The 14173-nt window shown below is 44.3% G+C and overlaps 1 protein-coding gene across 8 annotated transcripts in view; it reads right to left on the minus strand.

Annotated features, from left to right (window-relative positions):
* Positions 1–661: 661 nt before the first annotated feature.
* Positions 662–14173, minus strand: part of LOC109907152 (MAP7 domain-containing protein 1-like) — a 74183-nt gene continuing 60671 nt past the window's right edge. For 4 of the 8 annotated variants that reach the window (XM_031795072.1, XM_031795077.1, XM_031795075.1 and 1 more), the window contains 10 exons: positions 11443–11597; positions 11209–11312; positions 9426–9658; positions 8889–9213; positions 8260–8440; positions 6954–7058; positions 6245–6307; positions 4361–4430; positions 2479–2751; positions 662–1082 (listed from right to left, as the gene is read on the minus strand). In XM_031795072.1, coding sequence (XP_031650932.1) covers positions 1072–1082; positions 2479–2751; positions 4361–4430; positions 6245–6307; positions 6954–7058; positions 8260–8440; positions 8889–9213; positions 9426–9658; positions 11209–11312; positions 11443–11597 — 1520 coding nt within the window. In that variant the 3' untranslated portion in view covers positions 662–1071. The remainder of the gene's footprint in view (positions 1083–2478; positions 2752–4360; positions 4431–6244; positions 6308–6953; positions 7059–8259; positions 8441–8888; positions 9214–9425; positions 9659–11208; positions 11313–11442; positions 11598–14173) is intronic. The other 4 variants (XM_031795079.1, XM_031795074.1, XM_031795071.1 and 1 more) reach the window with 3 other exon arrangements.

The raw sequence follows: 14173 nt of genomic DNA on the forward strand, positions 1-14173 counted from the left end.
AGATACTGTGTTCTGATAGCAGCGGCCAGGAATAGAGGACAGATACTGTGTTCTGATAGCAGCGGCCAGGAATAGAGGACAGATACTGTGTTCTGATAGCAGCGGCCAGGAATAGAGGACAGATACTGTGTTTTGATAGCAGCGGCCAGGAATAGAGGACAGATACTGTGTTCTGATAGCAGCGGCCAGGAATAGAGGACAGATTCTGTGTTCTGATAGCAGCGGCCAGGAATAGAGGACAGATACTGTGTTCTGATAGCAGCGGCCAGGAATAGAGGACAGATACTGTGTTCTGATAGTTCTACCTGTATTAATGTGATCGCCATGGGAACTGCTGAAGAAACCAACCTAAACTCATTCTGTATCACAACAGCAATACAATTGAAGAAGAAACGAGCCAGAGAAACTTTAAGACTGTCTCAGGTGAAACATGAAGTTATGACAGACATGTCAGATGTCAACGCACTAGAGGCGATGTCCACACGGATCAAACTTACTCTTTAGTCTATATCATATCTTAGTTAAATGAGAGGCAGACAGACAGACAGACAGACATCTTCTCCCGTTCATTAAGCTTTATCCCACAGCTTCCCCTGACAGCATCCTCCCACTGCTTCCTCCCCTAGTTAAATAACCCAATTATTCCAAGACTAACAAAACACACACTTTGATCAACTTTAAGATAACAACAGCAATAGCATAACAACAATGATAATAATAACCGTAGTCAAATACTGTATATTTCCAGGTCTTACAATGCTCTAAAACTCCTCATATTACATTGTCAGCCATTTTAAAGGTACACCATAAAATCTCCATTTGACATTTTCAACTAAACCCAACGTATGTTGCACCAAAACATGCCGAGAAGACAGACAATATATATATATTTTTCTTCGCAGAGTTTTCTTCCTCCCTCAGGACCTCTGTGGAATTTGATGTTTTTCAGTGATTTAAAAGTTTAGTCCATAGTTTGTTTCTTTGTTTGACACACTTCCTTTAGAAGCTGTTGCAGTGTGTGGCACACAATCAACTACATCAACCAGTGGAAGCGTGTGGAAGCCTGGTGTCTCAGAGAACTTCTGGAGAGAGGGAGAGAAAAAGAGAGAGAAAGAACAGAGAGGGAGAGAAAAAGAGAGAGATTTTTTTTTTAAATCAGCATTGCTTTCTGCTTCAATTGGGAATATGAGCTAGTTTGAAGTCTACAGTACGTGAGGCATACCGTCTATCAGACCTTATCATTAAAAATGTTCAGTTCTAGGGATGATATTCTGCACGTGCCATTATCATTAGAACCGTTGGGCTGTGGGGACATAGACATGGGATATAATATGGTGCGGCAGGTAGCCTAGTGGTTAGAGGGGGAGGCAGGTGGCCTAGTGGTTAGAGCAGGTAGCCTAGTGGTTAGAGCAGGTAGCCTAGTGGTTAGAGCAGGTAGCCTAGTGGTTAGAGGGGGAGGCAGGTAGCCTAGTGGTTAGAGGGGGAGGCAGGTAGCCTAGTGGTTAGAGCAGGTAGCCTAGTGGTTAGAGCAGGTAGCCTAGTGGTTAGAGGGGGAGGCAGGTAGCCTAGTGGTTAGAGCAGGTAGCCTAGTGGTTAGAGGGGGAGGCAGGTAGCCTAGTGGTTAGAGCAGGTAGCCTAGTGGTTAGAGCAGGTAGCCCAGTGGTTTGAGCAGGTAGCCTAGTGGTTAGAGCAGGTAGCCTAGTGGTTAGAGCAGGTAGCCTAGTGGTTAGAGCAGGTAGCCTAGTGGTTAGAGCAGGTAGCCTAGTGGTTAGAGCGTTGGGCCAGTAACCGTACGGTTGCTGAATCTAAAACCCGAGGTGACAAGGTAAAAGTCTGTTGTTCTGCCCCTGAACGAGGCAGTTAACCACTGTTCCCCGGGCGCTGAAGACGTGGATGTCGATTAAGGCAGCCCCCCCCCCACCTCTCTGATTCAGAGGGGTTGGTTTAAATGAGGAAGACACATTTTGGAGGCATTCAGTTGTACAACTGACTAGGTTGTCCCCTAATATTATGTATGTCCCATTGGTCTCAGTCATATTGTTTGTTTTGCTTACATTTAATGCTTGGGTATGGCCGTCTTTGAGACCGGCCGTGGGGGCCTTGGCATAATAAAGGGGGCCTCGTTTGCCAACCTAAGGAGCATGGCAAAACAGGACTGGGATCCTCTTTCCAGTCTTAGATGCCAACTCTCCCACATAGGGAGCCTGGGCAGCATGCCCAGAGGCTAGGACTCAGGCTTTGGGATAGTGGTAAAGGTTTGGAGTCCCCTCTCTGTAAACTCTAGTAATGGTTGTAGCTATCTACAGGATGCATATCTTTTAGCACAAGATCCACACTGTGATTCTCTATACACATGCTGGTAATGTAGTTATAGAGTTATGGATTGCGTACATCCTAGAGTGCTATGTACTGATACAGTGATAGTATGCTTTATTTGAAATGTTAAAATGATATGGCATGTCTGGTCCTAATCCTGACCTGTATAGCTACCTGCAGCATGCTGAGGCTTCATGGGACCCGTTTTCATCAGGAAGGGATCTCCTCCCTCGAAGGCCAGGATTGGGTCGCTGACGATGCCACTCCCCGGTTTTCCCGGCCCACCGTTGCTGTTCCTGCTGTGATTGGACAGCTGGATGATCTGCTCAAAGTCAGCTGCCTTCCCGTTGGCTGAGAGGCCATTCTGGTGCATGGCTGGCCGGACAGCATTCAGCACAGGACTGGATTCTGCTTCAATCTGCTGCATTTTAGGAGCTGCATGAAAAAAAAATGTAAAAAGTTGCTCTCTTTAAAATGACCAATAAAATAGTCCTAGACTGAGTGTTATCTCTCTAATTGAATGTAATGTTTTGTTACTGTCGTGTCTTTTAATCATAACATTATTTGTTAGCATCCAAGACCACTTTGTAAATAAGTGCCATCCTCTTGGGATCTAATGCACAGCCCAGCTAACAATTCTAAGGAGAGAGAACATTTTTTGTAACGTTACCTGTAATGTTCCCCTAACGTTTCATTGTCCAGTTATCAGTTATTTAGGGGAACATTCTATCTATGTTAGCAAAGACCTTCAGCAAACCTTTTAACCATGGTAACCAGAACGTGGTTACCATGGTTACCGTGTTCTCAGAATATCCTTTTGACCTTACCTTACCGATTAAGAGGAGCAGAGTTAGGTTTTTACGTGGCTATTGTATGATCTGCTTACTGCCATAATTGGTTCAATATCAAATTATTTGAACTCACAACCTCTTGGCTCATGGTACTCTGAACCCCCCCCCCCCCCTCTTCCTCCTCCCCCTCCCCCTAGGCAGGAATGTAGATCTGGAAAAAATGGATAGGTGTAAGGCTGTGAATGGACTTTGAAGTAAATCTCAGCTCTGTTAAAAGTACACTCAAGAAAAACTTGTATTGATCGTAGTGATTCAGGAGGATCATTAAAACAGGTTCACATGTCCCACCAACATCACAACTATACTGAAAGCCTTTAAAAGTATTTCATTGATTTATTTTACCTTTATTTAACTAGGCAAGTCAGTCAAATTCTATTCCTATTCCTATTTTCAAATAGGCCGAAATCAAATCAATGATGAAAATAGTAAGAGTACTGACATGGTGGCGTAGTGGGAAAATCTGAGTACCGTGAATCAAGAGGTTGTGACTTCAAATCCCAGATGAGGACACGTTGAAAAATAATTACTTTATAAAATAACATACACAATGTAATCAAATACGTAAGTTGAAAAAAAATGATGTTAAAAGCACTGTGTGTGTGTTTGTATCTCTAATCTTGCCAACAGACACAGAGCTATGAACGGTTCACTGGTTCACCAATCAGAGCCTTGATTGGCTCAGCAACAGTAACGAGGCAAGATGTGTAATGTTTCTTTGGGACCATCAGGTGACATCCTGACAACTATTACACAGAAATGTTCCTGCAAAGTTCCCATGAAACGTGTCTAGAACATGAATATCTTATGTTCTGAGAACATGGCAACCATGTTCTGTGTATGTTTGGTGGGACGTTTATGGAATATTCTCCTAACCCTCAGATAACTGGACACAAACGTTCTTGCAATGTTTCCATGAAGCGTGTCTAGAACATATCTTAAATTCAGAGAACATGGTAACCATGTTCTGGGTAAGTTCTGTTTGACATTAAGGGGATGGTCTCTTGGAAAAATTCCTTGCACATCACTGTAACATTGCAAAGAAAGCATTAGTTAAAAGCCCAATGAAACTCTTAAGGAAACGTTCTCTAAAGTTGTGGGAACGTTTGTTGTATATTTTTTATACCCAAATACATTTTTATCAAATCAGATCACAGGTTGAAGGAGACCGCAGAATGGCACTGTATGTAACTTACCTTTACTGTTCTTCGTACTATCTTTGCCGTTGACCTGTGCTGGGGAATTAGACTCATTCGGCAGTGAAGTCTAGAAGAACACAACATGGGACAAATGGTTGCTGTGTATCACACAAGGTTGCTACACATTGGTGGTGGATGAGGTGTTCTAATCAAGAAGTGCTTTGAACATCTGCACAGACACTATTATGAATTCAGTTAATTAAATAAGAAAACACATACAGTTGAAGTCAGAAGTTTACATACACCGTAGCCAAATACATTTAAACTCAAGTTTTTCACAATTCCTGACATATAATCCTAGTAAAAATTCCCTGTCTTAAGTCAGTTAGGATCACCACTTTATTTTAAGAATGTTTAATGTCATAATAATAGTAGAGAGAATGATTTATTTCAGCTTTTATTTCTTTCATCACATTCCCAGTGGGTCAGAAGATTGCATACACTCAATTAGTATTTGGTAGCATTGCCTTTAAATTGTTTAACTTGGGTCAAACGTTTCGGGTAGCCATCCACAAGCTTCCAACAATAAGTTGGGTGAATTTTGGTTTGGTTTGTAGGCCTCCTTGCTTGCACACACTTTTTCAGTTCTGTCCACATATTTTCTATAGGATTGAGGTCAGGGATTTGTGATGGCCACTCCAATACCTTAACTTTGTTGTCCTTAAGCCATTTTGCCACAACTCTGGAAGTATGCTTGGGGTCATTGTCCATTTGGAAGACCCATTTGCTACCAAGCTTTAACTTCCTGACTGATGTCTTGAGATGCTGCTTCAATATATCCACATCATTTTCTTACCTCATGATGCCATCTATTTTGTGAAGTGCACCAGTCCGTTCTGCAGCAAAGTACCCTCACAACATGATGCTGCCACCCCCGTGCTTCACGGTTGGGATGGTGATCTTCGGCTTACAAGCCTCCCCCTTTTTCCTCCAAACATAACAATGGTCATTATGGCCAAACAGTTCTATTTTATTTTCATCAGACCAGAGAACATTTCTCCAAAAAGTATGATCTTTGTCCCCATGTGCAGTTGCAAACCCTAGTCTGGCTTTTTTATGGCGGTTTTGGAGCAGTGGCTCCTTCCTTGCTGAGCGGCCTTTCAGGTTATGTCGATATAGGACTCATTTTACTGTGGATGTAGATACTTTTGTACCTGTTTCCTCCAGCATCTTCACAAGGTCCTTTGCTGTTGTTCTGGGACTGATTTGCACTTTTCGCACCAAAGTACGTTCCTCTCTAGGAGACAGAAAGCATCTCCTTCCTGAGCGGTATGACGGCTGCGTGGTCCCATGGTGTTTATACTTACGTACTATTGTTTGTACAGATGAACGTGGTACATTCAGGCATTTGGAAATTACACCCAAGGATGAACCAGACTTGTGGAGGTCAACATTTTTTTTCTGAGGTCTTAGCTGATTTCTTTTGATTTTCCCATGATGTCAAGCAAAGAGGCCCTGAGTTTGAAGGTAGGCCTTGAAAAACATCCACAGGTACACCTCCAATTGACCGAAATGATGTCAATTAGCCTATCAGAAGCTTCTAAATCCATGACATCATTTTCTGGAATTTTCCAAGCTGTTTAAAGGCACAGTCAACTTAATGTATGTAAACTTCTGACCCACTGGAATTGTGATACAGTGAATTATAAGTGAAATAATCTGTCTGTAAACAGTTGTAAAAATGACTTGTGTCATGCACAAAGTAGATGTCCTCACCGACTTGACAAAACTATAGTTTGTTAACAAGAAATTTGTGGAGTGGTTGAAAAGCGAGTTTTAATGACTCCAATCTAAGTGTATGTAAACTTCAGACTTCAACTGTATAATGTTTCATCTGAATCAAGGGTCTAGAAGGGTTGTTATACGAAGCATGGGCCTTACATCAATTGCCTTTTCTCCAGCATCAGTACTTTTACGAGTTCTCTTCATGATCTCCTCAAGGCGCTGTGGAGTTCAACAGCAGAGGCAGAAGTTGTCAGCTGCTGGATTTGATTACTTACAACTAATGCACTGTGTATCTTTACTGATTCTATATTTATGTAGAAAGTAGAAAGTAAAGACAAGTTAGACTTTTTCAATCTAAGTCCCCTTTATCCATCCCATCCATCTTTCCTCCCTCCTCCCCTCCATCCCATCCCTCCTCCATCCATCCTCACTCCTCCCATCCTCCATCCCTCCTCCATCTCTCGTCCCTCCTCCCCTCCATCCCATCCATCCTCCATCTCTCCTCCCATCCTCCATCCCTCCTCCATCTCTCCTCCCTCCCTCCATCCCTCCTCCCCTCCATCCCATCCCTCCTCCCTCCATCCCTCCTCCCATCCTCCATCTCTCCTCCCATCCTCCATCTCTCCTCCCTCCATCCCTCCTCCCATCCTCCATCTCTCCTCCCTCCATTCCTCTCTTCTCCATCCCTCCTCCCTCCCTCCTTCCACCTCTCCTCCCATTCTCCATCTCCCCTCCCTCCATTCCTCTCTCCTCCATCCCTCCTCCCTCCATCTCTCCTCCCATCCTCCATCTCTCCTCCCATCCTCCCTCCATCCCTCCTCTCATCCTCCATCTCTCCTTCCTCCATCCCTCCTCCCCGCTCCACCTTCTTTCTCTCCAGGCGCGCCTGTTCCTCCTTCTGGAAGTGCTTCTCTCTCTCCAGGCGCTGACGCTCCGCCTCCTCACGAGCTTTGACCTCGGCCTCCTCCCTCTGACACAGACGGGACAAAACAACATCATCAATACGATCATCAATACTATAGGATGTTCATCATTCTATTAAGACAACAGGGAAATGACTCAACAAGAGAATTGTGTCAGTCTAGATAAAACCCTACTTTCATATAATATCAAATGATGGAATGTAAAAAATTATTATTAGCAAATGAATACAAGAGTAGATGAATGTCCCCTTTTCTAACCACTAGGTGGCAACATATTTCCAGTCTAGACTGTTAAAAAAAAAAATAATTTTAATTTGACCTTTATTTAACCAGGCAAGTCAGTTAAGAACAAATTCTTATTTTTAATGACAGCCTAGGAACATTGGGTTAACTGCCAGTTCAGGGGCAGAACGACAGATTAGTACCATGTCAGCTCGGGGGTTTGAACTTGCAACCTTCCGTTTCCTAGTCCAACTCTCTAACCACTAGGCTACCCTGCCGCCCCACTGTATCTCCCTGTAATAATGCCAGTACACAGCTCACTGGATCCTTCATCAGTACTAAATAGGTGATGCATTGTGGGATGAAAACAAATCTGTGATCACATCAGTTCCAAACAAACCACTGGGCTACACCACAGGCAGCACATATCTACATAACGACATCCATCAAAACAACAAGGTTGCTATGCTTCATAAACAGTGCAAAACACAGGTTGTATACAGTTGAGCAACTACAGATGTTCGCAATGACGTTTTAACGTTCAAAGTTTCCTGGAAGTTAAAACTTGCTGCGTCATGGTTCATGAGATGAGCTGAAAAAGGTTGTATGAATATGAGGCCTCACCATCTTTACACACACGGCAAGGAAGATGGCTGCCGGCAGTGTCGAACAAACAACAAATTGCACTGGTCTTCCCTCGGGGGAGACTCAAGCATGTCTGAATGCTACAGGCAGGGGTAGTGGGAACACTGTCACTATCTATCCCCTGTCAGCCCACTGCAGTGCGGAGCAGAGACGGGGACAGGGGGAGGACAGAGCTGTCACTATCCCACTCTGACAGCGGCTCTCTCAGCGCCAATAAATTCTGGGCATCTGCCTGGAGAAGGCATGGTGACAATGACATGCTGATTGTAGGCCTTACAGCAAACATTCCCTCTCATAACGTTTCCTGGACCTAAGATCAGTCAACCTGTGTCATACGTCTTCTTCTATGCTGGAAGTCAAGACTGCCTGTCGATCTCGCACCTGTTTCTGCAGGCGTTGGTTCTCCTCCTGTTCCGCCTTGGCTTTCTCCTTCGCCCCCTTCTCCTCCTCCAGGCGCTGGGCCTCGTCTCTCAGAAGCTGCTCCTTCGCCATGAGGCGTGCCTCCTCCTCCCTGCGCCTCCTCTCCTCCGCCTGCCGAGCCATGCCCTCCTCACGAGCAATCCTGCATGGGGAGCATGCTCAGTCAGGTCAGCACATGCTCATACAGTATATGCTCACACTATCAATGTATGGTACACACTTGTCTTAGACATGAGGCAAACAGTAAACCATTCATATGTCTATAGACCAGGGTTTCTTTAACTATGGTTCGGGACCCAAATCGGGCCCTGGTCATGTGAAAGGTGGGTCGTGAGTTATGAGAATAGATCTATACATCACACACGACTTATTTTTAATTTGGGTCATTGGAGAACAATTTGGGTCACGGGAAGACAGTCAATTTCTCATTTGGGCCTTGAGCTAAAAAGGTGAAGAACCCCTGCTATAGACAGACAGACAAACAAACAGACAGACACAACACTCCAATCAAAAACATTCAATAATACTACAGTACTATAATAACCAACTCAATGACATGTCTCATCAATTCCAGCCAGAGTCTGACTGACCGTTTCCTCTCCTCCTGCTCCAGGCGCTCCTGCTCCTCTCTCTCCCGTTGCTCCCGGGCCTGTCTGCGTTTCGCAGCCAGGACTCGAGCTGCTTCCTCTGGGTCGTTGGTGCCGGCTGAGGGCCTGGAAGCCAGAGTGGCAGCAGTAGATGAGGCAGCCGGGGAAGATGAGGCAGCAGAGGAGGCAGTTGTGGGAGTTGAGGCAGCAGAGGCAGTCAGCTGTAGGTTTGAGGATTGGGTAGAGGCGGCCACTGTGACTGGTGCACTAAGAGATGTTTGTGTCGCCGGCGCCGAAGACACCATTATAGCAGGAACATTACTGGAGCCTGTAAGAGCAAGAGAGACAGGAGAGGCCTCTGTTTCACATCTGAAGCCACACGATGGACCATAACCATGGAATACACTTCAAGGATTATATGAGGCAAACAGCATAGAGTTGGTACAATGTGTGTTTTCTCAAGGCAGAGAAGACAAGAAGTAACAGCTGAAAAGAAACATCCTGGAGCTTGGATACGGTAACCACGGCGAACAAACTTACTCTTTGTCTCCACAGGAGTGTCTGGCTGATGGGGCTCGTTGTTAGTTTCCACAGTGACCGGCTGAAGCTGTACCCTGACAGGGGTCTGGGCTCTTTTGGGGCGGGTCTTGGTGCCTGTGGGGATCTTCTTGCCCGTGGAGGGGGTCTTGGGAGCCATTGGAGGGCAGGGGGACAACAGTTTGCTTTTGGGGGCCACAGGTGATGGAGGTCGGTTTTGGGGTTTTGGGGTACTGCTGCAGGATAACAGATGAAAAGAGATAAGTGGGGAAGAGAAGGAAGGAAGGAAGGAAGGAAGGAAGGAAGGAAGGAAGGAAGGAAGGAAGGAAGGAAGGAAGGAAGGAAGGAAGGAAGGAAGGAAGGAAGGAAGGAAGGAAGGAAGGAAGGAAGGAAGGAAGGAAGGAAGGAAGGAAGGAAGGAAGGAAGGAAGGAAGGGGGAGAAGATTCTTAGTGTCTGGAACTTTATTGGAGGGATGCGACACAATTCTTCCACAAGAAATGTAATTATTTGGTGTTTTGTTGATGGTGATGGAAATCACTGTCTCAGGAGCTGCTCCAGGATCATCCATATGTGTTCAATTGGGTTGAGATCTGGTGACTGAGACAGCCATGGCATACATAGTTTTCATGCTCATCAAACCATTCAATGACCACTCGTGACCTGTGGATGGAGGCATTGTCATCCTATGGGGGGCATAGTCATTGTAGCCAAAATAATGGGCAAAATGATGGTCTGCCCAGCATTTTTATATATGACCTTAAGCATGATGGGATATGAATTGCTGAGGAATTGCTTAGGAACCCCACCTTTGAGAAAGCACCTGCTTTCAATATATTTGATCTCCTTAATTTAATGAAGTGTTTCCTTTATTTGGGCAGAGACCTGAAGTATAGGACTGTTCTAGAGTAGTTCTACTGTTTGGCACAAGACAGATTCTGGTCTCTATTCCATCCTATGTTCTGTGTTCTGTAATCTGTAATCCGTGTTCTGTAATCTGTGTCCTGTGATCTGTGTTCTGTAATCTGTAATCTGTGTTCTGTAATCTGTGTCCTGTGATCTGTGTTCTGTAATCTGTAATCCGTGTTCTGTAATCCGTGTTCTGTAATCCGAGTCCTGTGATCTGTGTTCTGTAATCTGCAATCTGTGTTCTGTAATCCGTGTTCTGTAATCTGTGTTCTATGATCTGTAATCTGTAATCTGTGATCTGTGTTCTGTGATCTGTAATATGTGTCCTGTGATCTGTGTTCTGTAATCTGTGTTCTATGATCTGTAATCTGTGATCTGTGTTCTGTGATCTGTAATCTGTGTCCTGTGATCTGTAATCTGTGTTCTGTGATCTGTAATCTGCAATCTGTGTTCATAATCTGTGGTCTGTTATCTGTCATTTGTGATCTGTAATCCGTGTTCTGTAATCCGTGTTCTGTGATCTGTGTTCTGTAATCTGCAATCTGTGTTCTGTAATCCGTGTTCTGTAATCTGTGTTCTGTAATCTGTGTTCTATGATCTGTAATCTGTAATCTGTGATCTGTGTTCTGTGTTCTGTGTTCTGTGATCTGTAATCTGTGTCCTGTGATCTGTGTTCTGTAATCTGTGTTCTGTGATCTGTAATCTGCTATCTGTGTTCATAATCTGTGGTCTGTTATCTGTCATTTGTGATCTGTAATCTGTGTCCTGTAATCGTGTTCTGTAATCTGTGTTAAGGAATCTGGGTTCTGTGTTCCGTAATCTGTGTTCTGTGTTCCGTAATCAGTGTCCTGTGTTCTGTGTCATGTGTCCTAACAATACCTGAACTCCGGCCTGGATCTGGTCGGTATTGGCAACTTCTTCAGAACTTTCTCTTTTTCATTCTCCCTCTCCTTGTCTTTCTTCTCTTTCTTCTTCTTATCCAACTTTGAGGGAAAAAAAGGGTGAACAGTTATGGCAGAATACCTGGAATTACACTATAGTGTGTGTGTGTGTGTTAACATGTATGCTTGAACATATGTGTGTGTGTGTGTGTGTGTGAGGACGTGCGCTGACCAGCGTTGAGTTCCGTCGGCGTTGGCGCTGTGTGATGTCGGGAGTGCTGGCGGACACTCCTCCCCTCCAGCGTTCGGAGGAGTCCCGGTGAGGGTGGTGGTGGGAGCAGGCGTCCAGGGGGCTGGCGGAGGCTGAACGGGAGCAGTGGTGAGAGTCTAAGTGCATCACAGAGATGAAGAAAACAGGCAGGAAAGACGAGGTCAGGTCAGGACCCCTAATAGTTAGGACACCTACTGAAAATGTAACGGTGGCAGACACAGTTATTCAGCGTGGACCTCTGGCCAGCTGTGATCCTTGTTGGTAACATTGGGCTCTGCAGGATTTAACTGACTGAGTTTACTTCCCGTGTCAGAAATAATGCATGAAACAAAGATACTGTACCTAGTGGTAGTCTGGTGTGTACTGTAACTAGTGGTAGTCTGGTGTATACTGTACTGTACCTAGTGGTAGTCTGGTGTATACTGTAACTAGTGGTAGTCTGATGTATACTGTACTGTACCTAGTGGTAGTCTGGTGTATACTGTAACTAGTGGTAGTCTGGTGTATACTGTACCTAGTGGTAGTCTGGTGTATACTGTACTGTACCTAGTGGTAGTCTGGTGTATACTGTAACTAGTGGTAGTCTGATGTATACTGTACTGTACCTAGTGGTAGTCTGGTGTATACTGTACCTAGTGGTAGTCTGGTGTATACTGTAACTAGTGGTAGTCTGATGTATACTGTACTGTACCTAGTGGTAGTCTGATGTATACTGTACTGTAACTAGTGGTAGTCTGGTGTATACTGTACCTAGTGGTAGTCTGATGTATACTGTACTGTACCTAGTGGTAGTCTGGTGTATACTGTACCTAGTGGTAGTCTGGTGTATACTGTAACTAGTGGTAGTCTGATGTATACTGTACTGTACCTAGTGGTAGTCTGGTGTATACTGTAACTAGTGGTAGTCTGGTGTATACTGTACTGTACCTAGTGGTAGTCTGGTGTATACTGTAACTAGTGGTAGTCTGATGTATACTGTACTGTACCTAGTGGTAGTCTGGTGTATACTGTAACTAGTGGTAGTCTGATGTATACTGTACTGTACCTAGTGGTAGTCTGATGTATACTGTACTGTACCTAGTGGTACTCTGGTGTATACTGTACTGTACCTAGTGGTAGTCTGATGTATACTGTACTGTACCTAGTGGTAGTCTGGTGTATACTGTACTGTACCTAGTGGTACTCTGGTGTATACTGTACTGTAACTAGTGGTAGTCTGGTGTGTACTGTAACTAGTGGTAGTCTGGTGTATACTGTAACTAGTGGTAGTCTGGTGTATACTGTACTGTACCTAGTGGTAGTCTGGTGTATACTGTAACTAGTGGTAGTCTGGTGTATACTGTACTGTACCTAGTGGTAGTCTGATGTATACTGTACTGTACCTAGTGGTAGTCTGGTGTATACTGTACTGTACCTAGTGGTAGTCTGGTGTATACTGTACCTAGTGGTACTCTGGTGTATACTGTACTGTAACTAGTGGTAGTCTGATGTATACTGTACTGTACCTAGTGGTAGTCTGGTGTATACTGTACTGTAACTAGTGGTAGTCTGATGTATACTGTATTGTAACCTGTGGTAGTCTGATGTATACTGTAACTAGTGGTAGTCTGGTGTATACTGTACTGTAACTAGTGGTAGTCTGGTGTATACTGTACTGTAACTAGTGGTACTCTGGTGTATACTGTACTGTACCTAGTGGTAGTCTGGTGTATACTGTACTGTACCTAGTGGTAGTCTGGTGTATACTGTAACTAGTGGTAGTCTGATGTATACTGTACTGTACCTAGTGGTAGTCTGGTGTATACTGTACTGTAACTAGTGGTAGTCTGGTGTGTACTGTACTGTACCCAGTGGTAGTCTGGTGTGTACTGTACCTAGTGGTAGTCTGGTGTATACTGTACTGTAAATAGTGGTAGTCTGGTGTGTACTGTACTGTAAATAGTGGTAGTCTGGTATGTACTGTACTGTAACTAGTGGTAGTCTGGTGTGTACTGTACTGTACCTAGTAGTAGTCTGGTGTATACTGTACCTAGTGGTACTCTGGTGTTTACTGTACTGGACCTAGTGGTACTCTGGTGTATACTGTACCTAGTGGTAGTCTGGTGTATACTGTACCTAGTGGTAGTCTAATATATACTGTACTGTACCTAGTGGTAGTCTGGTGTATACTGTACTGTACCTAGTGGTAGTCTGGTGTGTACTGTACCTAGTGGTAGTCTGGTGTGTACTGTACCTAGTGGTAGTCTGGTGTATACTGTACTGTACCTAGTGGTAGTCTGGTGTATTCTGTACCTAGTGGTAGTCTGATGTATACTGTACTGTACCTAGTGGTAGTCTGGTGTATACTGTACTGTACCTAGTGGTAGTCTGATGTATACTGTACTGTACCTAGTGGTAGTCTGATGTATACTGTACTGTACCTAGTGGTAGTCTGATGTATACTGTACCTAGTGGTAGTCTGGTGTATACTGTACTGTACCTAGTGGTAGTCTGGTGTATACTGTACTGTACCTAGTGGTAGTCTGATGTATACTATACTGTACCTAGTGGTAGTCTGATGTATACTGTACTGTACCTAGTGGTAGTCTGATGTATACTGTACTGTACCTAGTGGTAGTCTGGTGTATACTGTACTGTACCTAGTGGTAGTCTGGTGTGTACTGTACCTAGTGCTAGTCTGGTGTATACTGTA

Source organism: Oncorhynchus kisutch, linkage group LG17 (genome assembly GCF_002021735.2).
Source record: "Oncorhynchus kisutch isolate 150728-3 linkage group LG17, Okis_V2, whole genome shotgun sequence".
NCBI lineage: Eukaryota > Metazoa > Chordata > Actinopteri > Salmoniformes > Salmonidae > Oncorhynchus > Oncorhynchus kisutch.